At 34.2% G+C, this 22,108-nt stretch overlaps 1 protein-coding gene across 2 annotated transcripts in view; it reads right to left on the bottom strand.

Annotated features, from left to right (window-relative positions):
* Nucleotides 1-269: 269 nt before the first annotated feature.
* The window catches only part of LOC123551514 (nuclear migration protein nudC-like), a 35,385-nt gene continuing 13,546 nt past the window's right edge, over nt 270-22,108 (bottom strand). Inside the window, exons 2-10 of one of the 2 annotated variants that reach the window (XM_053541001.1) lie at nt 19,967-20,044; nt 17,302-17,505; nt 16,799-16,876; nt 15,177-15,287; nt 14,623-14,691; nt 12,744-12,869; nt 11,214-11,297; nt 10,457-10,575; nt 270-2,484 (exon numbers count right to left, since the gene is read on the bottom strand). In XM_053541001.1, coding sequence (XP_053396976.1) covers nt 2,433-2,484; nt 10,457-10,575; nt 11,214-11,297; nt 12,744-12,869; nt 14,623-14,691; nt 15,177-15,287; nt 16,799-16,876; nt 17,302-17,505; nt 19,967-20,044 — 921 coding nt within the window. In that variant the 3' untranslated portion in view covers nt 270-2,432. Of the gene's footprint in view, nt 2,485-10,286; nt 10,406-10,456; nt 10,576-11,213; nt 11,298-12,743; nt 12,870-14,622; nt 14,692-15,176; nt 15,288-16,798; nt 16,877-17,301; nt 17,506-19,966; nt 20,045-22,108 lie in introns of both variants that reach the window. The other variant, XM_053541002.1, reaches the window with a different exon arrangement.

The following is a 22,108-nucleotide window of genomic DNA, read 5'->3' as shown; positions in this document are numbered from 1 at the left end:
GAAACCATTTTGAGGTAATGGTCTGGGATTATGTATTCTCTGTACGCAATTTCAGCATTCTCCATTTTTTTATGGAAAGTCATGTGCACATTGATCTAATCTATGGCCAAAAAATGCCAAACAGCCTAGCAAGAATATGTAATCACACGTAAATTGCCGAGTGTAATTACGGATTTGAGTGTAATTACGGATCTGAGCATAATTACGGATCCGTTACCTTAAATAATTTCTCTCTGCAAACTTTACCTTAAGTCACATAAAATACACTGTTCACTTCTTCATAAAATACTTTTATTTCAAAATTTATCTAAAATGTGCATCAGCCAAACAAAATCTTAACATACAAACATACATGGAAGGAAATGAAATTGAAACAGAAGCTCTCATTCATGACTGGAATATTTTTCTTTGATCAATGCTATTAATGAATAATAACTGTTATTGACAACATATATACCTGGTGACAGTCTGTTAATGACACAAATCAATCAAACATACTACAGACAGATTGACAAGATTTGTTTTTAATACCGGGAGCATAGTATGAATGCAAAGTTTTAAATACCAGGTAGATGGATTTCCTCTTCAACAGTACAAACATTTAACAACCAAAGACATCTGTATTCCATCAGAGTTCACAGCAAAGATTAGTCAAAGTTGTTAGAATTGTAAAAGAATACAAACTTGATTGCTTCATGTGATTCAAAAAATTAAATCTGGCAGTACTGCATGTGCATAATATGGAATGTGTTTCAAACTAAACTGATAAAGCTAAGAGCAATGTCCCGCTTCAAGGAAAATTCTACTGAAATGACAGATCATTTCCGGTAGTACAACAAATATGTATATGGGTGTACAGTGCAATCAGTTGTGCATGAACAACATTTCCTTTAAACTTATTATACTACTGTAAAAATGAAACTAAACTTTTGTTCAAACTTAGCAAATAACACCTCTATGCATATCAACTTGACAGTACAAGGACGGAGGGAACATAATTGTTTTTTAAATGATACATACCAATTTTGAGTCAGAAATGAGCTTATCATCTAATGATATTATGACGTTCGATTAATACAGCAAAAATACACATACATATATATCATTGTATCACTAGTTAGACTCAACCATCAAAAATATCTTCAAGCAAAGTTTGCACACAATTTCTTTTATACAAATTGTAGGTAATTACACTTTCCAGCAGCTGTGACAGAAAAATACATTCATTCTTTGTTAAATTACCTCCCCTTGATTCAAAGATTAGAATACCTACCTTAGTAAAATATTATCTCTGATTAACACGTGTATCTGCACCATTTATTCAGTGTGATAGACACAAAAAACAAGCAGTCTGAACCAAGAAAACAGGCTAATAAAATTTGATAGTTATCTTGCTTGAATAAAATTAATGTCAACTAGCTAAAACTTAACAGGTCAATTGCATACAGTTATATCTATGTTCATTTTTTTTTTGCCATGACTGACAGCTGTGTCTGTTATTGTATTCAGATTTGTGAAACTGGTTAAAAAACTGAAGATTTCTCACACTAGTAATGTTAAGAATAATTTTATTTATGAAAGGAAATTTAAAATCCACTCCAGTTAAAAACTTTAGGTTTTTAGGCCATTCTGGGGCAAAAGTAAACAAAACTGCCAATCCCTTGCTTTTGAAACATACAGTAAAACCTGCTTTAGCAGTCACCTCTATTAAGCAGCCAGTGTCTCATTTTCCAAAATGATCATTCATTCTATAAATAACCTGCATTGAGCAGTCACATTTTCACACTCCCTTGGCTGGCTGCTTAAGACAGGTTTTACTGTATATTGTAATCACACCCTATTTGTTCAATAAATTACTGTTTAAAACCATAACTGTAATACGATGGCCAATCTGTCTTGCATAGATGAGACATGACTATCAGATCAAGACTGTCTTGTACTCTTTATATATGATGTATGCAAATAAGAGATCATATACCGATACCAGTTTAAGAGAAGTCTAAAAAAATTAATACCTGTATGTCACAAAGAAACAATAAATCATTAATTCTTCTACACAAATTACTTTATGAATAATTAAACAACCTGGATATTTCATATGCAACATATAAGTAAGAAAGAATAATACTAGTATTTTAACTATCGCACTGGAAAAACAGTATAGAAAAGTCACTCTCATTTGATGGAAGCATCTTTTATCTATACAATAAATTTGATGGCTAATCAAATCCTTGCTTATGTCAATTATGATGTAGTTACACCTTGAAGTTCCTTTGAAACTTAAATTTTGGATCATTTTTCATTCATTTGTTACATTTCAACAGTTTGATACAATCAACATAAAATCACATGTCTTTGGTCCATCACCTGAAGTGGTATAGCCAGTAATCACAGACAACAAGGCGAGTATCGAAAACAGCTGTGTACACACTCTAGTTGAACTTGCATTTTGAAAAATCCATCTCGGGGTGGGCTTTCATAAACCTGAAATAGATAGAAATAGAACTTTAAAACTTAATATTTCACTATTTAAAACATAAACAAGAGGACCATGATGGTCCTGAATCGCTCACCTCTTCCCACATGACCCAGTTTTGAGTATGACGTCATTATTTGACATAGTGTCCTAGTTTTTGAGCTCATGTGACCCAGTTTTGAACTTGACCTAGATATTATCAAGATAAAAATTCTGACCAATTTTCATGAAGATCCATTGAAAAATATGGTCTCTACAGAGGTCAAAAGGTTTTTCTATTATTTGACCTACTGACCTAGTTTTTGATGGCACGTGATCCACTTTCAAACTTGACCTAGATATCATCAAGATGAACATTCAGACCAACTTTCATACAGATCCCATGAAAAATATGGCCTCTAGAGAGGTCACAAGGTTTTTCTATTATTTGACCTACTGACCTAGTTTTTAAAGGCAAGTGACCCACTTTCGAACTTGGCCTAGATATCATCAAGGCGAACATTCTGACCAATTTTCATGAAGATCTCATAAAATATATGGCCTCTAGAGAGGTCACAAGGTTTTTCTATTTTTAGACCTACTGACCTAGTTTTTAACCGCACGTGACCCAGTTTCGAACTTGACCTAAATCTCATCAAGATGAACATTCAGACCAACTTTCATACAGATCCCGTGAAAAATATGACCTTTAGAGAGGTCACAAGGTTTTTCTATTATTTGACCTACTGACCTAGTTTTTTATGGCACATGACCCAGTTTCGAACATGACCTAGATATCATCAAGGTGAACGTTCTGACCAATTTTCATGAAGATCTTGTGAAATATATGGCCTCTAGAGAGGTCACAAGGTTTTTCTATTTTTAGACCTACTGACCTAGTTTTTGATGGCACGTGACCCAGTTTCGAACTTGATCTAGATATCATCAAGGTGAACATTCTGACTAATTTTCATGAAGATCTTGTGAAATATATGGCCTCTAGAGAGGTCACAAGGTTTTTCTATTTTTAGACCTACTGACCTAGTTTTTGAAGGCACGTGACCCAGTTTCGAACTTGACCTAGATATCATCAAGATGAACATTCTGACCAACTTTCATAAAGATCCAATGAAAAATGTGACCTCTAGAGTGGTCACAAGCAAAAGTTTACGGACGGACGACGGACACCGCGCGATCACAAAAGCTCACCTTGTTACTTTGTGACAGGTGAGCTAAAAAGACTGCACATTTCACGTCTCAAAATTTCAGTTCGAAGTTAAAAATCTATCTTTTCTATACTTCCAGGTTATCTAACATTGTTCAGCAATATATTTGGACAAGAACCCATCTAGACAAACCAATTGAGTATCAGTCCTTATATATACTGTGAAATCATTAATATTCCTGGGGGACTAATTTTCGTGGAGTTTGTGGTTGAGTCAATCCATGAAATTTAATACCAACAAACAAGTAAAATTCCTATTAATTTTACATTCAAAAGTTGAAATCCATGAATTCATAGCCCCAGGAAATTGCCGTTTTAACCAAAACCATGAAATTTGCCCACGAAATTAAATGATTTTACAGTACAATTTTAAATAATCTTTTCATGCTACGCTTATTTTTCTCAGAAAAAAAAAATGGACACAAGATGGACATAGCTCAATCATGTAAACATTAACAGAAACATCGCATCAAGCTTTTACTGATATTCATTTGGATACTGTGGTCAACTGCTTTTATCATTTAAGTAACATGGAGATTTGAATAAAAATTGTTACATCATCCAATACAGAATATAATGTATCCAAAATGGAAACAGAATTGATTTTCACATGGTACAAATGTGAATTGCTGATTGGATGAGAAAAATAAGTGAAGAATAAAGAATCTTAACTTCTAGAATACTTTAACTACAGTGTAAAGAGAGGAATACTTGAGTGTCTCTTAATACTGAATTTATCTGAGATAAAAAAAAAGAAGATAAAATGTAAGGAACTGACAAGCATTATATATCATTAATTTTGTATACTGTGAAATCATTAATATTCGTGGGGGGCTTATTTTCGTGAATTTCGTGGGTGAATCAATCCACGTAATTTAATCCCAACGAACAAGTAAAATTCCCATTCATTTTATGTTCAAAAGTTAAAATTCACGAATTCTTAACCCAACGAAATTGCCATTTTGACCAAAACCACGAAATTTCATGCCCACGGAATTTAATGATTTTACAGTATTGCAAGTTAAATTTCAAGGCCGAAATTATCAATAATGTAAGAAGTTAGCTTTTTCTGCTGAAGCATGGTAATTTCTTCTTTCTTTACCTATTATAGAAAAAGTCAATTCTACAAATATCTGCTACACCTGAGAAACAATATTGTCAAAATGTTAATAGATCTACTTTGGTGTAATATCAAAAATATGACATGGTGTTATTTCACTTCTGTGATGTCATCAAAATCTTGGATTCTGGAGCAAAAACAAATTCTTACTGAAGAGCCACATAATTTCAGGTGCACTGTATCTCAATAAGAACAATTTTAATGCTGAAAACTTACCAAGTCTGAAATTAAAAGTGCAAATTAATTTTACAAATATTACCAAAACTTCTGACCATTACGATGACCCTGGCCAGGATTTTCTGACAATACGGATTTTAAAACTACTCCTTCATAATTTTCTAGGGTAAAATGAAATGCTCTCAACATAGGCTGAAACTGTATATTGCATTAGTGGATTTTTTTTTGTATAAATCATTGACACATATTTTTGTGTGTGTAAAATATCCCTATTTTGGTACAACAAGAACAGTCTGAGGGACAGCTATATCCCCATCATTGTTTTATAGAGGAATGGGTGTAAAATCTGTGTTTCAGGAAGCTGTAGTTACAGTTGAGCGTATCAGGCCATTACCCTCTATGGATAAAACACTTAACTCCTTTTAGTAACTGAAACGGTTCTACCCATAGGTTCTGCAGAATAATGAAGATAATTCAAAAATCAATTTTAACAGAGTTATTTTAACAATGTTACTATGCCGTCTATATATACTCATATTATATTAAGTTTCATTTCATTCCGTTCAGCAGTTTAAACTTAATAGTCCAGACAAAAAGATATGTTCAAAAGGGAAACTAATTATAAAATTTTTAAAGAAAAAATTATGGTTTTTGAGCTCTGCACTTCCTCTCATTGCCATCTATATTATATATATCAAGTTCCATTACATTCTGTTAAGTCATTTTAAAGATATGATCTGGACAAATGAAAATCAAGTAAAAAGGGAGGTAACTCAAAAACTATTCAAGACAGAGTTGTGGTTCTTGCAATCTGCACCTCACTGATTTCTATCATGTTTCAAGATATTACCTTCAGTGGTTTAAAACTACTGTCATTAGAAATCATTAAAATATTTTTTCTATTTTTATCTAGACTCATCTGGGGTACATACAAGGATGCAAAAGACCAAGTTTTGTGAAAATCCATTGCAAGGTTAAAAAAAAAAAAGTTTCAAGGCTATTCTGTTTTTGCTCTGGCAGCCCCTAAAGGGGCCAAGCAGACAACTTTGACTTTGAGAGGTTCATGTCAAAGACCAAGTTATAAAAATATCTATCAAGCAGTTCAGAATTCATTTAAAAGGTTTTTCTAGATGTAAAAACTGCATTACTATGTCCAGCTACAGCTTTTGCTGCAAGGGTCCGGATAATAAACAGAAACAGCTGGGAAGAGGCTTTGAGTTGATAAACCTGGGTTTTTATCACTGTTTTAACTTGCACTTTTCACTTCTTCTTTGTTATTTCTCAATGAAAAATATGCATCTGATATCATTCTGGTTTGTAAATAGGAACATCAATGTTTTTTCACCCTACCTGGGAAGGAGTAGTTTTAAAGTACACTTTTCTATCCTTCAGCATTTTGCTAGACAAAAAACTATTCTTTAATTTATGCACTACTTAAAGAGAGCACAATTTAACATGTTTTCTTCAATTCAGCCAAAGAAGAGCATAGATGAGGAATGAGTTTATATACAGTTAATCATTATGTCTCTAGTATATACAAGAGTATTTAACGATGCTTCCAATCTATAATCATTCTGAAACAAAGACAATACTAATTGAGGGGAAATAAACATTTTATAAGAGCAACTGGTATTTTACATTTGTACAGAATCAGATATATTAAATCAAACATATATGGGCCATCCCATGAGAAAACCTTTATTAGTGACATAATAAGTAGTTTAAAATACTGGAAAATCTCTGCTTTTCTTATGTTCATGCAGAAACTAGTATTTTGTAATTTAGTTATCTATACTGGTTGAGAACCATTATCCGGATATGACCAGTTTCCGGATACATGTAATAACCGCTTTATTTCGGCGTTATTTACACAGTTGTTTCATTTGGATCATTTGGATGTTTGTTCTTCATGTCCACAACAAACCTTTGTTTTACCTGTGTTTACAAAACAACTTTCGGTCTCAATGGGGCATGAAAATTGCAATGCGCATGCGCAGTAGTTTACACTTGTCGATGTATCAAGTGGGGAAGAAATAATTAAACTACATATTGATTGTCTGCTGATAACATGTGCTACTTTTAATTTCACCGTAATAGTTACATAAAATGCAGGGCTGTCGATTTTTGCATTAATTCTATTCTATATCTATTTGAATTATCAAGAATTCGTGTTAGACGAAATTCGAGTTTTTTATAGTTAGCCTTTCTTTGCTTTTGTAGCTGCTATTGAAAGTCGGGCTATCTTTCATGTGCATTTTTGGAGAGATTAATGATAATGAAATATGTAAAAACAGTTTAATTACTTGTTTCGATATCAAAACAACAGCAAAACATTGTCAAAATATTTGTCCGGCTATTGGTTTACCTCACGGGGAAAATAGCTTCTTTTTGTGACCCCATTTGAGGTCTCATGGAACCCGTATTTTACGTCACAACGCGATGCTGATTACAACATTGGATGCAGAAGGAGCTGAAGTTTGTATAGTGTTGGCTTCATTTATGCCAAAGATTTTTTTAGGAAATAATGGAGACGGAACATGAAAATTTGTCCGGCTACTGGTTCCAAACCAGTAATGTTATTTGCATTGTCATGGCAACCAAAATTCTAAAGCACCCATCCCCAATTAGAATAAAGAGGTGTATAGATAAAAGGCCGATATGATGAAACTGAAAATACATGGTTAAGTTATATTTCATTACAAGAGCGCCGCCAAGCGGGGCAATATACGCCCGAAGGCTTACATCATAGGATGGGAGCAAAATTTTAAGAACTTGACTGTTGTAGCCACAAAGGACTGGAACAACAAAACGAAAACTTCAAAAAACAAATCTAAGTCCACAAAAAAATATTCGAAGTCTACAAAAAAATCCTTATCAGGTACAGGTATGTAAAGATACACCTTAAAATTGGAGGTACCATCCATGTTGTACCACAGAAAAGTAGTCTCAGTTTTTCCCTACGGCCAATAATAAAAAAGTTTCAAAATAAGCTATTTATAGTAACATAAAAGGGAAGTAATTAAAAAAAAAATTATTGTAAGTACAAAAAAGAGACCTGCCAAATAAAAACAAGAGCACTGCAATGCAGAGCAAATACACAAAGCAAAGTCATATATGACCTTTGACCCTTAAGTGTGACCCTGACCTTGAAGCAAGTCATCTGGAACATGCACTCTGCACGTCGTCTTGGTGTGGTGAACATTTGTGTCAAATTTCTTTGAAATCCTTCAAGGGGTTCAAGAGTTACAGAGCGGACACGAAACAAACTGATATGACCTTTGACTCCTAAGTGTGACCTTGACCTTGAAGCGAGACATGGAAAACATGCGCTCTGCACATCGTCTCGGTGTGGTGAACATTTGTGTAAAGTTTCCTTGCAATCCTTCAAGGGGTTCAAGAGTTACAGAGCGGACTCAAAATTGCTAACGGACAGACGGACGGACAGACGTACCTTGAAGCAAGTCATCTGGAACATGCACTCTGCACGTCGTCTTGGTGTGGTGAACATTTGTGTCAAATTTCTTTGAAATCCTTCAAAGGGTTCAAGAGTTACAGAGCGGACACGAAACAAACTGATATGACCTTTGACTCCTAAGTGTGACCTTGACCTTGAAGCGAGACATGGAAAACATGCGCTCTGCACATCGTTTCGGTGTGGTGAACATTTGTGTAAAGTTTCCTTGCAATCCTTCAAGGGGTTCAAGAGTTACAGAGCGGACACAAAATTGCTAACGGACAGACGGACACCAGCGTCATAACATAATACGTCCCTTCGGGCGTATAAAAATCAATAGAACTGTTTCTAAATATTCAGCTGTACAGTGTTTAGTATGGGATATGCATAATTTGTTGCATAAGTGATCTGTAAAATACACATCATGCAGAACAGCGTCAAACTGCTTTCATGACGTTCTTATCATCATGTCTCCAAATGCCTTTGGGGACTTATTTAAAAGCACTGTAAGTTTTGAAATAGTGAAGAAAATTTCTTCCTATTTTCATATTTGAAAGTTCAAAGAACACTCTTCATAAATATTTTGTTTTATCTCAATTTTGATTTTTTGTCACTAATACAGGTTTTGTTATGGAACATTCCATATCTGTTGCAAAACAAACACATTTCTAGCATTACAAATCATTTCAATACAGTTACATTTTGCACCATGTCTAAAATCTGCAAAACATTTCTATTTCAAAAATTTTCCTTAAAAGGGCATACCTCCAGTAAAATGTAATTTTTTCTCTTACTTGAAAACTACTCTTGTTTGTTCAAAACTGTATCAAGAAAGTATAAATGATGCAGCCTGCTTCGTTACTTGCATAGCCTGCAATGGTCATACAGTAAATATCTGATTAACCTTTAACCTGCTAAGTTTCTAAAATGGACTGGTCCATCATTTATTTTGGGCAGTACCATTTATTATTCAAAGGTGTGTTCGATGAAAATTTACTGACTTAATAGTGAACAGTGCAGACCATGATCAGATTGCACTGGTTGCAAAGGCAGAATTACTTGCCGCCAGCAGGGTAAAGGTTAAAACACAAGATATTTGGCTGTACTTATTGACAACTCATAAAATATCAACTTTAATAATACTGTTCTATGACTTTTTTCTTAATGCATTGGCATCTGTTTTGAAAATAACGATGCTGTCGTGTATATCTGGAGGCTATACCTTTTTAGTTGTATCTTTTAAAATTTTACTTCCTGCACTGAAAAACGAACCCCCGCTGACCCTCCCTCACAAAAAAAACAAAACAACAACAACAACAAAAACATAGGCCATTCTTAAAAAAATTTGTTTGCAGTGATACAACAGAGTTATCAAAATCGACTCTTCTCATATTTATTTTGATCTAAAGGAGTGACTTTTTTATTACTACAAACGTCAAATATCCTATTCCAATCTTATAGTTATTATGACTAGCCCTTTGCGCTGTAATAGCTTAATTAAACTTAGTATGTAACAGGAAAGAATTACTTCATTTAGTGCTCATGTAACTAAAGTTTGATTTGCCTACATTTTATTTAGTTCTGTACTGAATGAAACAAAAAACAACTCTATTACCAACCCACCTCTAAAATTTTGAGTTGACGCTCCGTAATCAATTTTCTAAGGATGGCTTAATGTGAATCAATAGAACATAACTGAAAACTAACACCTACAACTATTACAACAGTGGACAGTTATATAAACATAAGGAACTACATGTATATGGTGATATTATAACAACATGCAAAACTACTAAAAATTAAAATGATTGGGTATAGGTAACACAACACCAACTTCATGCCCCAGGTAACTCACTTCGCCATAACATCTTGCTTTTTCTGTTCGTCTGACGTTGGTAGGCCCATTTCTTTTTGTCGCTGGTCAAACATCATTTTTTCCACCATTGACCTGGTTTCTCCATCTAAATCTGACAACTGCAATTTTTAGCAAATCATTTTGACATCTAAGATATATTACAAACTTACTTGTCCATAACTTCCTTCTTTTTTGCATCCTCGGAGGTTGGAAGACCAAGCTCCCGTTGACGCTGATCGTACATCATCTTCTCGACAATGCCACGAGTTTCACCATCCAAGTCCGATAGCTACAGAAATGCAGTGAATGAAATATTCATTTATTTCAAAATGCTTAAAGCTGTACATGAATGGTTCAGCTATGTGCCAAAATCTATTAAACAACGCAAAGTCTTCTGAACTGACTCCTGGCCCAGTTTTAAGCTAACATATCAGAGTTTGGAAAAAGGGTAAGGATGGTGCTTTTTTGCCATTTGTGAATTGAAGAAAGATATTTTTTCTAAATATGACATTATGACAATTCTAATATAATAGTTATCATCTGCAATTTAGAAGTATGGTCAGAAAACTTTATCAAAAACATGAATTCAAGCTAAAGGACAAATTTCCCATTTATCAGCATTAATACATATTGCAGTTCTTACTAAACAGAATAAAAATTCTATTCAAAGGTCCTTTCCAACTAATCAAAGCAATTTCTTTCTACAAAGTTAATTTAGTTTGATTAACTTGAAATTCGATGAAACTGAGAATTTTTAACCTGATCAAGGAACAACTTAAACTTTATTTAATTTCAATCCCATTTCAATACAGCAACTGAAATAATTCTGTCAGTGTAAATCATACGTTTGAAATTCAACCAAGATATGAAAAGCACAAAAACCATAAGAAAAAAATCAAAATAAATCAATATAAATCAACATGAAACCTTAGAATTTTCTGGTTGAACTTTCTTGGTGTTTATTTCAGGGTCAGTTTTGACAACTTGACTCCACCATTCCATCTTGTTAACCTGAAACAATATAAATATTCATACAGCCAAAAAGAACATTATTTTACTGTGAAACTATCAATATCTTTAGAAGAGGTCTATTTTTCATGATGACACCTTATAAAGAGAGTTAGTTTTCCTAGATTTTCTTGTCAAGACTTTGTGGAGAGGGCACATTTTCATGAACTTTCATGTTGAGACTATAATTATGGGACTAATTTTATGGGTTTTCAAGACCTAATGGAAGGAACTAATCTTCATGCATTTTGATGTTAAGACCTTATGAAGGGGGCTAACTTTCATGGATTTTCATGTAGAGACTATGGAAGGGGCTAACTTCCATGGATTTTCATGTCAAGACCTTATGGAGGGGGCTAACTTTCATGGATTTTCATGCTGAGACTTATGAAGGGGGGTTACTTTGATGGATTTTCATGTCTCCATATTGACACTATCTACCATAATTCAAGCAAAAAAAAAAACAAAAAACTTCCATATATTTTCATCTACTAAATTCTAATGTCCATTAATTCATGTGCCAATGAAATAACTGGTTTGGTCCAAACCCCAATTTATTTACTCCTAAATTAATGATCTAATTTTAGTTCATAAATATATATCTGCACTATTTTCAAGTAAAATAAAATTTGTCTCTTCACATCTTTACCTAACTGGACTTAAATATCACAGCAAAATTTTAGTGAAATATTATTCAATGACATAACTTCTAAGGTGTAGCACAAACAAAACAAAACTACAAACTCAGATGTGACTCTCCAACTTATTTGTAAGCAATGGTAGAAAAACTGCCATTTGTAATTTGAATGATTCACATACAACTGATTTCAAAGAACTACCAAAAACCACATGAAACATATTTAGATGGAAGTCTTTTTGGTGTTGCTGTTAATTCCAAATGGCTCCGCTTGCAGCAGAATGTTTGAAATTGCCAACTATTAATTTTATTTTATTTATTTTGTTGGGTTTAACGTCGCACCGACACAATTTTAGGTCATATGGCGACTTTCCAGCTTTAATGGTGGAGGAAGACCCCAGGTGCCCCTCCGTGCACAATTTCATCACGAGCGGGCACCTGGGTAGAACCACCGACCTTCCGTAAGCCAGCTGGATGGCTTCCTCATGTGAAGAATTCTACGCCCCAAATGAGGTTTCGAACCCACATCGATGAGGGGCAAATGGTTTGAAGTCAACGACTCTAACCACTCGGCCACGGAGGCCCCCTCCAACTATTAAATCCTACCACAAAAGCAGTCCTGAACTTTTGTATTCCCAGAGAAATGCCATGATAAGTAGTATCTCATTTTTTAAATGTCATCAGAATAACTTGGTATCTTCTCAAATGTTATGTTACTATATATGGTATCTTTAGTTGGATGACACAGTGACCAAATCCACATTTATATATTTATAAACAGTGCCAAGACAGGAAGTTATAACCAAATGTACCTTCTCAAAGAAGAGTTTCACAGCCTTCCTGTCTTCAATGGTCCAGGTTGATTCCTCTAACTTGATGTCATGCTGTAGTTCACCATCTATTATTGCTGGATGTCCCTTTAACGCCACTTTCACATGCTGTTTACAGAAACAAGAATTCAAACTGTAACAATTGGGACATGATGGCCTGACATCTCTGACCTGAGTTTCAAACCTCAAGTTTGAAACTTTATAATTTTCTATGAAACATTTTTACAAAATTATTTGAAAATACACCTGCAGATTCAGAGGAGAAGTTTCCAATGCATTCAAGATAGCCATTAAATGATATGAAAATTCTTGTTAGATGGTCAATAGAGGAATTATGCAGCAATTTTGTTTGAAGATTTTTCAATTTTTAGCTCTGGCAGCTTGACAAATCTGAATATTTTCGAAGTTTTTAAAAAGAGAAACCCAAAGGATATTTGTATGAACCTACTTCAAAATCCAAAACCTGTAAACCTTGACAATTCTATACCTGTAACAAACACACCTTTACATGTAATCAGTATCCAGGGGCATAGATATTATTTGTTTAATTAAACACACTTCGAACACAAAAGTCATTATATCTGTTCTAAATTATGCATTTACATGGTCTTTTCTATTTGTTTTAAAATCATACTATTCTATAGTTGTTAAAAGAACATAGAACCTATTCTAATTTTGTAAATATGGCTGTTTCCATATATGTTAAGGAAGGTTTGTGCAGTAATGTGATTTTCTTGAATTGCATTTTACTAATGGTTCATATTTACGCGAAGATTAATATTCATGAGGTGAGGGACCTTACAAATATAGCGAAAATAAAACTCTTGCGAAAAGTTCTGCTTTTACAGTTTTTTTTTAAATCATGTAACTCCATGAGTTTAACTTTATGTAAATGTATGAGCACCCCAGATGCAAAATGTCACATGATGAAAACTGTAGGTATCTCATAAGGTTTTGAGACTATAGGTTATATACTTTTTGAGATACATGTGATACAAACTTTTAGACCCTTTATGAAATATTTGACTAAGTCAAAGGCCATAATTCTGGCCTGATAGAGACGGATGAATAAAATATGTCCTGTACCTGAAAATCCCAACAAATCACACCCCAATTTGAAAGAATTCAGCCCATATAAAACAAGAGCTGTCAGAGGACAGCAACCTCGACTAAAAAAGGGACATAATTTTGTAAAACTGCAAAACAGGGTTATTGAGCCTGTACAGTCCATATCAGCTCAAGACAGCGGACAAGTGTGTTAAGTTTTAATCCATTCCCATTAGTGGGTACTGAGATACCAGCTTACATACAAAAACTTACCCATAAGTGGGTACTGAGATACCAGCTTACATAAAAAACTTAACCAAAAAGACGAAAAAGAGGCATGTACAGTCCATATCAGCTCATGACAGTTGACAAGTGTGTTAAGTTTCAATCTATTCCCATTGGTAGGTACTGAGATACCTGCTTACAAAACCTTAACAAAAATTTTCTAAGTTGAAAAAGGGGCATAATTTTGTAAAATAAGTAAAATAGAGTTATGAAACCTGTGCAATGCAAGTTAGTTTATCACAGTGAATAAGTGTGTGAAGTTTCAATTCATTCCCACAAGTGGTTACTGAGATACCAGCTTACATACAAAAACTTAACCAAATTGGGACGCTGACGCCGACGCACTGGCGAGTCCAATAGCTGTACCTATTCTTTGAATCGTCAAGCTAAAAAGATCACATCAACTGCCACTATAACCAATCGAAAAATAAGGCCTTATCAGAACAGGATAAACTGCAGCTGGCTGTTAAAAACAGGTAAGACTATAATTATGCTCCACCCTCTGTAAAAGAAAAATATACAAACAAACCTTTTTCTCAATATTCACTATAAGGTCTTTACTTTTCACTGGGAAACTGACATTTAATGGAATCATTACCTGTGAATATAAAATGCATGTATAATAATAAATGTATGGTAAAACCTTGAACACAATGCATGAAACTTCAATATTTTTTTAAATAAAATCTAATGCTTACAGCTTTTTCCCCTTTACATTTAGAAGGATGATGTAAACTTAAGGTAACTACTTTGACAAGACAGGTTCCATTGAAATGGTTAGAAAACATAGAGTCAATATGAAAAAAAACAACATTTCCTTTTGTTTTTAACACGTTTTACATTGGATCTGATACAAACTGTGAGTTTTCCTCCCTGAATTAAGAAGGCTGATATATGAAAGTTTAATGATCTAAATTTATTTGCATACTTGATTTAAAGTCATAGTATATACACTTTTGTCTCACAATAATGTTTGCCATCTAAAACTGATAAAAAGATGTTCATTAAAATAGCTCCTATTTTTACAACTTATTAAATTAAATGTCAAATACTGTAATTACCATTGTACATATTAATACTAACTTCTAACTCCTCCAGTGTCTGTGTCCAGCTGTACTTTTCTAGGTCAGCTCCATTACCATAGTTAGGTTTGAGCTTTCCTTTAGCATCCTCATCTTCTTCTTCATCATCAGACTGTAAAATTGTTTGTTTTGGGTTTAACGTAGTTTTTCAACAGTACATGTATTTCAATTATGTTATGGCGGCAGTTAACATAACCAGTGTTCCTGGATTCTGTACCAGTACGAACCTGTTGCCGCATGTAACTGCCAACATCCCCACATGAATCAGAGCTGGACGTTGACTGATTTCAGACATAATGTCTACCATCAAATCGTCATGGAGAACATTCGGCCCACCCAAGGATCGAACTCATGACCCCACGATCTGTAGATTGGCGCTCTCCCTATTGAGCTAAGCAGGCGGTGATCCAACTGTAAAACACTTAAGTATACTACACTGTTCATATCTGATGTAGAGACAAGTGTATGTGGGTAGATTGTGGAAGTGTCTTGGTAGATTGTGGTAGCATGGGTAGATTGGGTAAGTGTATGGAAATATTGCGGTTGTGTGTGGGTAAATTGCGGTAATATGCAGACAACGTAGTAGAGTAGGACATACTGTGGCAGAACTGCGACAGACGGCGGTAGTGGGTATGCACTCTGTGGCAGTGTGTGGGCACACTGTGGTAACTAGTGGAAAGACTGTAATTGTGTGTAGACATAGTGCAGTAACTGTGTGGGGACTGTGATTGTGTACAGGTACCAGTATATTTTGGTAGTGTGTGAGCATGTTGTGATAGTGCAACAGTGCAATAGTTTTGTGTCCAGACTGGGGAAGTTAAAAGACATATTCAAGTAGCGTGTGGACAGAACATGGAGATTTGTGTGCAGATTGTAGTAGTGTGTGCATAGATTTTGGTGTGTAGGCAGAATGTGGTAGTTCAAAGGCAGATTGTGAGGTGTACGCACAGATTGTGATATTGCATTGTCAAGCTGTAGTAACACTGCAATGGATTGTAGAGTGTGGTAAATAGTGGGCATTTGTAAAACACACATTTTGCTATAAAGGTATTCACATCTTAATTTTGTCCTCCCTACCTTGCCAAGTATTAACTCATGAGTTTCAAAAGCACTGCAATACCTTTGAATCATGGACAAAACTTTTTACCACTAACAAAGTCTGATGTCTGGACAATGCCTCCAAAATAGTATAAAAAGCAAAACATAGGGTAACATAATTGTTAATGACCAAATAAAATGATTTCAGATTAGACAAAATGGTGAAAATTTGTCCATTCTTTGGCATTACATTTCAAAGAAGCAAAAACAACTGATGTTTGTCCCAATTAAATTGATTGTTGAAATTTGACTGGTTCCCAACACTAGTATGACTGTGTAAAAATTTTGATAATGTTGTTCTCCTACCATTTCTCTACATAAAAAATACATTTAATATTTATCATTGTATACTATGACTCCTGAAAATTTTCATTCTTTAATGACACATTTAATTTGAATTTAAGTTTAGGTCTAATTGTATTCATCTTGCACAATTTGATTCATGTTTAACATTAGAAATAAACACAATATTGTGCACAATAATATATAACACTCTAAATCAAATAACTTTGACACCTATCATACCTTTTTATCTTCTTCCTTATCTTTTGTTCCGTCCCCTGTACCATTTTCTGCTGGACTAGCTTCTGGCTCAGACTTTTTCTGTGTGAAAGACAAATGCCAATGTTTAATAAAATTTTAATGGGCCAAAAACCATAGTTATTACTTTATCAAATGTAAATACAGGCAGCTTATCTGTCTTAAACTTAGAATCTACCTTACTTTTGTGAACTTAGAGACAATATATTGTGTGATAATCTCGACAAGATATTCGACCATTCAAACACAGTTTTAAAGGCACAGCTAAAAACTTACTTATTGCCCTGTTAACTTAAATCCGATTATTGGTTATTATTCAAAACTGTAACATAGTTTCTATAATCTTTGCAAAAATGCATCATAATTATGCTGCCACATTTCTGCACATTAGTTTCAAACATTTCCATCCCCCTCAACAAAAATCAACTCAGCACAAGTTTTCAACAGATTTACTCTAGAATCTAGATAGTAATCTGCTCTTCTCAAACCTCTTCTATTTCCTTTTGTAATTTTTCAGCCTCTTCATCAGTCAGTTCTTTAATTTTTGGCTCGATCTTGGCTTTTTCTTCTTCTTCTTTTTTCTTCTTTATTCTTTCTTGTCTTCTTCTCTCCTCTTCCTCCCTCTCAGCTTTCAACTGTGCTTGTTTCTCTAATGCCATCTTCTCAAATTTCTTGAACTTACTCAAAACCATCTGTTAAATCAAAAGAAGTGCCAAGAAACTTTTTAATTTTGTTGGTATAAAATTTTGTGGTTTTGACATGGGTTTAATTTTCGCTGTATTTGCGAGGCCTATAAATTCATTCTCGCGTAAAAATAAGTATATTTCAAATTCAAGTATGATACCATTTTTACAATTTCGCGAATATTAAACCTCGCAAACATACTCAAAAATTCAAATTCGCAAAAATTTGACCCAGCGAAAATATGTGCTTTTACAGTATTTCACAGGGACAGGAATCTGTAGATTTCAAATTCTGAACATACCAGTAATTGGGAATTTGTTTGTTCCTTCAGATGTTCCTTATGAATTCAAACAACATGAAAACTGAACTTAGTTTATCATGAGATTGGCACAACCATAACAAGAGCTGTCCGTAAGACAGCACGCTCGACTTTTCTCAGTGCTTGACTCTGAATTAGAGCTTTGAAAGTAAAATGGGCATAAATCTGTCAAAATTCTAATCAGAGTTATGGGGATTGTTTCTTATGGGCCTTTGATAGTTAATATTTTAAGTTTCAAGTCAATAGCTTTGATAGTAACAGAGATATTGATCATTAAATAAAACTTTAACCAAAAAACTCTAAGTTAAAAAGGGGCATCACTCTGTCAAAATTCAATCAGAGTTATGGGGATTGTTTCTCCTGGTGTATACTTTGATAGTAAATAACTATATAAAGTTTCAAGTCAAAAGCTTTGATTTAACCAAAAAATTCTAAGTTAAAAAGGGGCATAAATATGTCAAAATTCAATTCAGAGTTATGGGGATTGTTTCTTCTGGTGTAGACTGTGATAGTAAATAACTGTTTTAAGTTTCAAGTCAATAGCTCTGATAGTAACAGAGATATCTGACTTCATCAAAAACTTTAACCATGAAAATGGGAACTTGGCTTATCATGAACTGACACAGCCACGTTAAAATGGACCTTAGTTTATTGTGGATTGACGTAACCATGAAAATGGGAACTTGGCTTATCATGGACTGACACAGCCAAGGAAATGGGAACTTAGTTTATCGTGGATTGATGTAACCATCAACCATGAAATCCATTTTAAAATTATTCTCCCAGTAGTATAATGATTTCACAGTAGATATCTTCAAATCAATTAAATTATTCATGACTTGATGTTGTGCTTTTTAAAGGGACTAACCCACACATTTGAGGCGAAAAATAATTTCTCTCAAAAGTCCATAAAAAGTGAGTACACTGAAAGTGACTAGTGGTACAAACTTATTGACAAAAGATTTCTGCAAGATATACTGTTATAAATAACCAAAATATTGTGCAGAAGACAGTAAACTGTTTCAACCCTTTTGAAAGAAAGCAGAAAATTCACATTCTGATTGCATTTTTACCAAAATCTTACATTTATTTTCACCCACTTTATCATTTTTCAGTGTCATATATTCATTCTATACTTGATGGAAATTAACATGTTGAAAATTTTCACCCAAACTGTGGGCAAGTACCTTTAAACTATATAGCCTCTAGATGAATCATCTTACTCCATGTATAAACAAAACAGAAGAAAATTAAACGCTGTATTCAAGCTGTAATTTGACAATACATCTCAAAACTATTGTACATACTGCAGATTCAAGAAACTGAACATGAAAACTAAGTATATAAATCATCAGCTGTAAAAAGTAATTCAAAAAGACATAGAGGATATTTGTTTGTTTCAGTGTAAGATCGAAATATATTTCACCGAGTGAACACTATAATGCAATATTTTCACGAGTAGCGCAGCCACGAGTGAAAATGTAAATTATGGTGTTCACGAGTGAAATATATTTCAATCTTACACTGATACAAACAAATTTTCTATTTATTTTATGAATTTTTAATGTTTTTAGCCAAATTATATTCAGTTTGTCCGCGCAACGTCACGTGCATCGCATCATAACGTCATAATGTCGTGACGTCAGGATATCTTTGTAGAAAAAACTATAAATAATTCTATTACGTTTCCCGATTTCTTTTACATTTCACCATGATAAAATGTAAATATTTATGATCCTTTTATTGTTTCTATACATCTTTACCCTTACTGAAAAATATTTTGCAAGGAAATTCTTATCATTTATAATTCATATCATTGCGAAATTCAAATGTAGTTCCGTACCAGTGAAAAATAAAAATGATATTTTCACTGTTTGAAACAGTGAAAATATCAATTTTATTTCACTGATAAATTTCAGTATTTCACAGAAGAGCATAAAATAAAAGTTTATCTTACTCTAAAGCAGCTTTATGCAATTTTTCTAAACCGGACTGATGTATTTATAAAGTTTTATCAATAATTCACAAATATCTGTTTCAGGAATAATTAGCCCCTTGATAAAAGAAGAAAAGTACCCGTATTGTATAAAGGCCATTTACTAGTGCAATATAAATCTCTATGGGAATATTCAACAGGAGAAATGGCTTACCTTCTCCGACTCTCCCTTTTGTCCCCCAGTATAAAAGTCTGTCTTCCTAGCCAGAAAACTAAACAGCTTCTCCAGCAACTGAAAACAACCAAGATGACATATGATTTGTTACATAATTATATAGAAATATTTAGAAAATGTCCCAAGCTGTCCTTTCATAACTACAATGGTAGGTAACTACAAGAATGGCCTCACCACTACTGGAATACCAGAGAGTTGTGCAGGACAAAAGTAAACAGCATTTTACTGTAGAATAATAAGAATACAAAATTTATTGTATTATTGAAAAGTTGTTCAGAAGTTTTATACAAAATAGAATTTGTTGTTATTCAATTCAGTAATTGATAGAATGTTCCTGCACAGATATATAACAGTAAAATCTGATGTCTTTACCTTGAATTTAATCCTTCCAGAGGGAACAATTTAGCCAACAGTTCTCATGGTTTTAACATATTAGATGAAGGGCAACAGAAGGGCTTTAACAAAAACCAACAGACAGTCCAAAGTGAATAACAGTAGGATTTCCATAATAAATAATATATAAATACTGGTATTGTTCAACCGACTAATGTGATGTTGGCAAAGCCCTAACGCAGCCTGAACAGTTACCCTGGAGACAGATACTCCCATATGCACAAACAATTGTGGAAGATGTTTTAGCATTGGTTGTGCTGGAGAGTAAAGATGAACTGGTGGTGTTAGAAGGTAGAGACAGACTGGCTGTGCCGGAGATTAGGGATTGACTGGTTGTGTCTGACAGCAGAGACTAGTTGTGTTGGAGTGTAGAAACTGACTGGTTGTGTCAGAGAGCAGAAACAGACTGGTTGTGTCAGAGAGCAGAAGCAGAATGTTGTGTCGGAGAATGAAGACGGACTGCCTGTGTCAAAGGGTAGTGACAAGTTGTGATGAGAGTAGAGAGGAACTGGTTGTGTCAGAGAGTAGAGACAGACTGGTTGTGTCAGGGAGTAGAGACAGACTGGTTGTGTCAGAGAGTAGAGACAGACTGGTTGTGTCTGAGAGTACAGACAGACTGGTTGTGTCAGAGAGTACAGACAGACTGGTTGTGTCAGACAGTAGAGACAAACTGGTTGTGTCAGAGAGTAGAGACAAACTGGTTGTGTCAGTCTTCACAAGTTCTTACCATCTTTAATAATTTTTCAAGCAGTAAATGGTAATGAAAATACTATAAAGACAAATAAGGTCAGGATATAGGCCAACTTATAATATAAATGCAGAGTAAACTAGAGATGTGTCCATAGGGCAAGGATGCTGCCTCTATGTGGCGTATAAAGAGTGTCTGATTTGTGTAACTACATTGACAACAGTTTTTACTGAACATTTAGACGGAACCATTAATAAGATCGTGACCACTGACTTTATGGTTGTAAGCCTTGCAATGTCCTCTTGCTACATTGAATTATTAGGTCTGGAAAAGAAAACAAGAAAATTTACCTTAACTACATGAGCTTTATAAGTGACACTGACCTTGTAATACTAGCACAAAGTTATTTGAATATCCTTCTATGCATATAAAATACACAGACTGGAAAAGAAACAAAAGCTCTGCCAAGCATGGCAATATATGCTTAAAGGGTTATAATATTTATCATAGGTGGACGGAAGCAAAATTGAAAGAAATGCAAAATTGAGACTTTTTTTGGTGGGAGGTGTGTGTGTGTGTGTGGCTGGGTTGAAAGCAGAGTTTCTGTAGACTGTTGCAGTCTGCACATCATCTTATCACCACCTGCCTATATTCCAAGTTTGAAGTCAATAACTTTAATATCTTTTAAGTTGGCTCTGAACATGAAATTTGATGGGCAGCTTTGATCTTGCTGTGACCTTCCCCTTTTACCTACCACCCTGGTCTTCATACACTCTGCACATTTTCTCATCACCACCAACCTACATCCCTAGTTTGAAGTCAATACCTTGAATAGATATGCTATGTACACTAAATATGATGAACAGATTTGACCTTTGAGCTAAAGTTGTGACCTTGACCTTACACCTACAGACCTGGTGCATGTTCTCTGCACATCGCCTCATCACTACTTATCTACATGCAAAGTTTGAAGTCAATACCTTGAATGGTTAACAAGTTATTTGCAGACACAAAATATGACAGACAGATTTGACCTTTTA

The sequence above is a fragment of the Mercenaria mercenaria genome, chromosome 4 (genome assembly GCF_021730395.1).
Source record: "Mercenaria mercenaria strain notata chromosome 4, MADL_Memer_1, whole genome shotgun sequence".
Lineage (NCBI taxonomy): Eukaryota > Metazoa > Mollusca > Bivalvia > Venerida > Veneridae > Mercenaria > Mercenaria mercenaria.
This window is presented reverse-complemented; position numbering and strand designations above follow the sequence as displayed.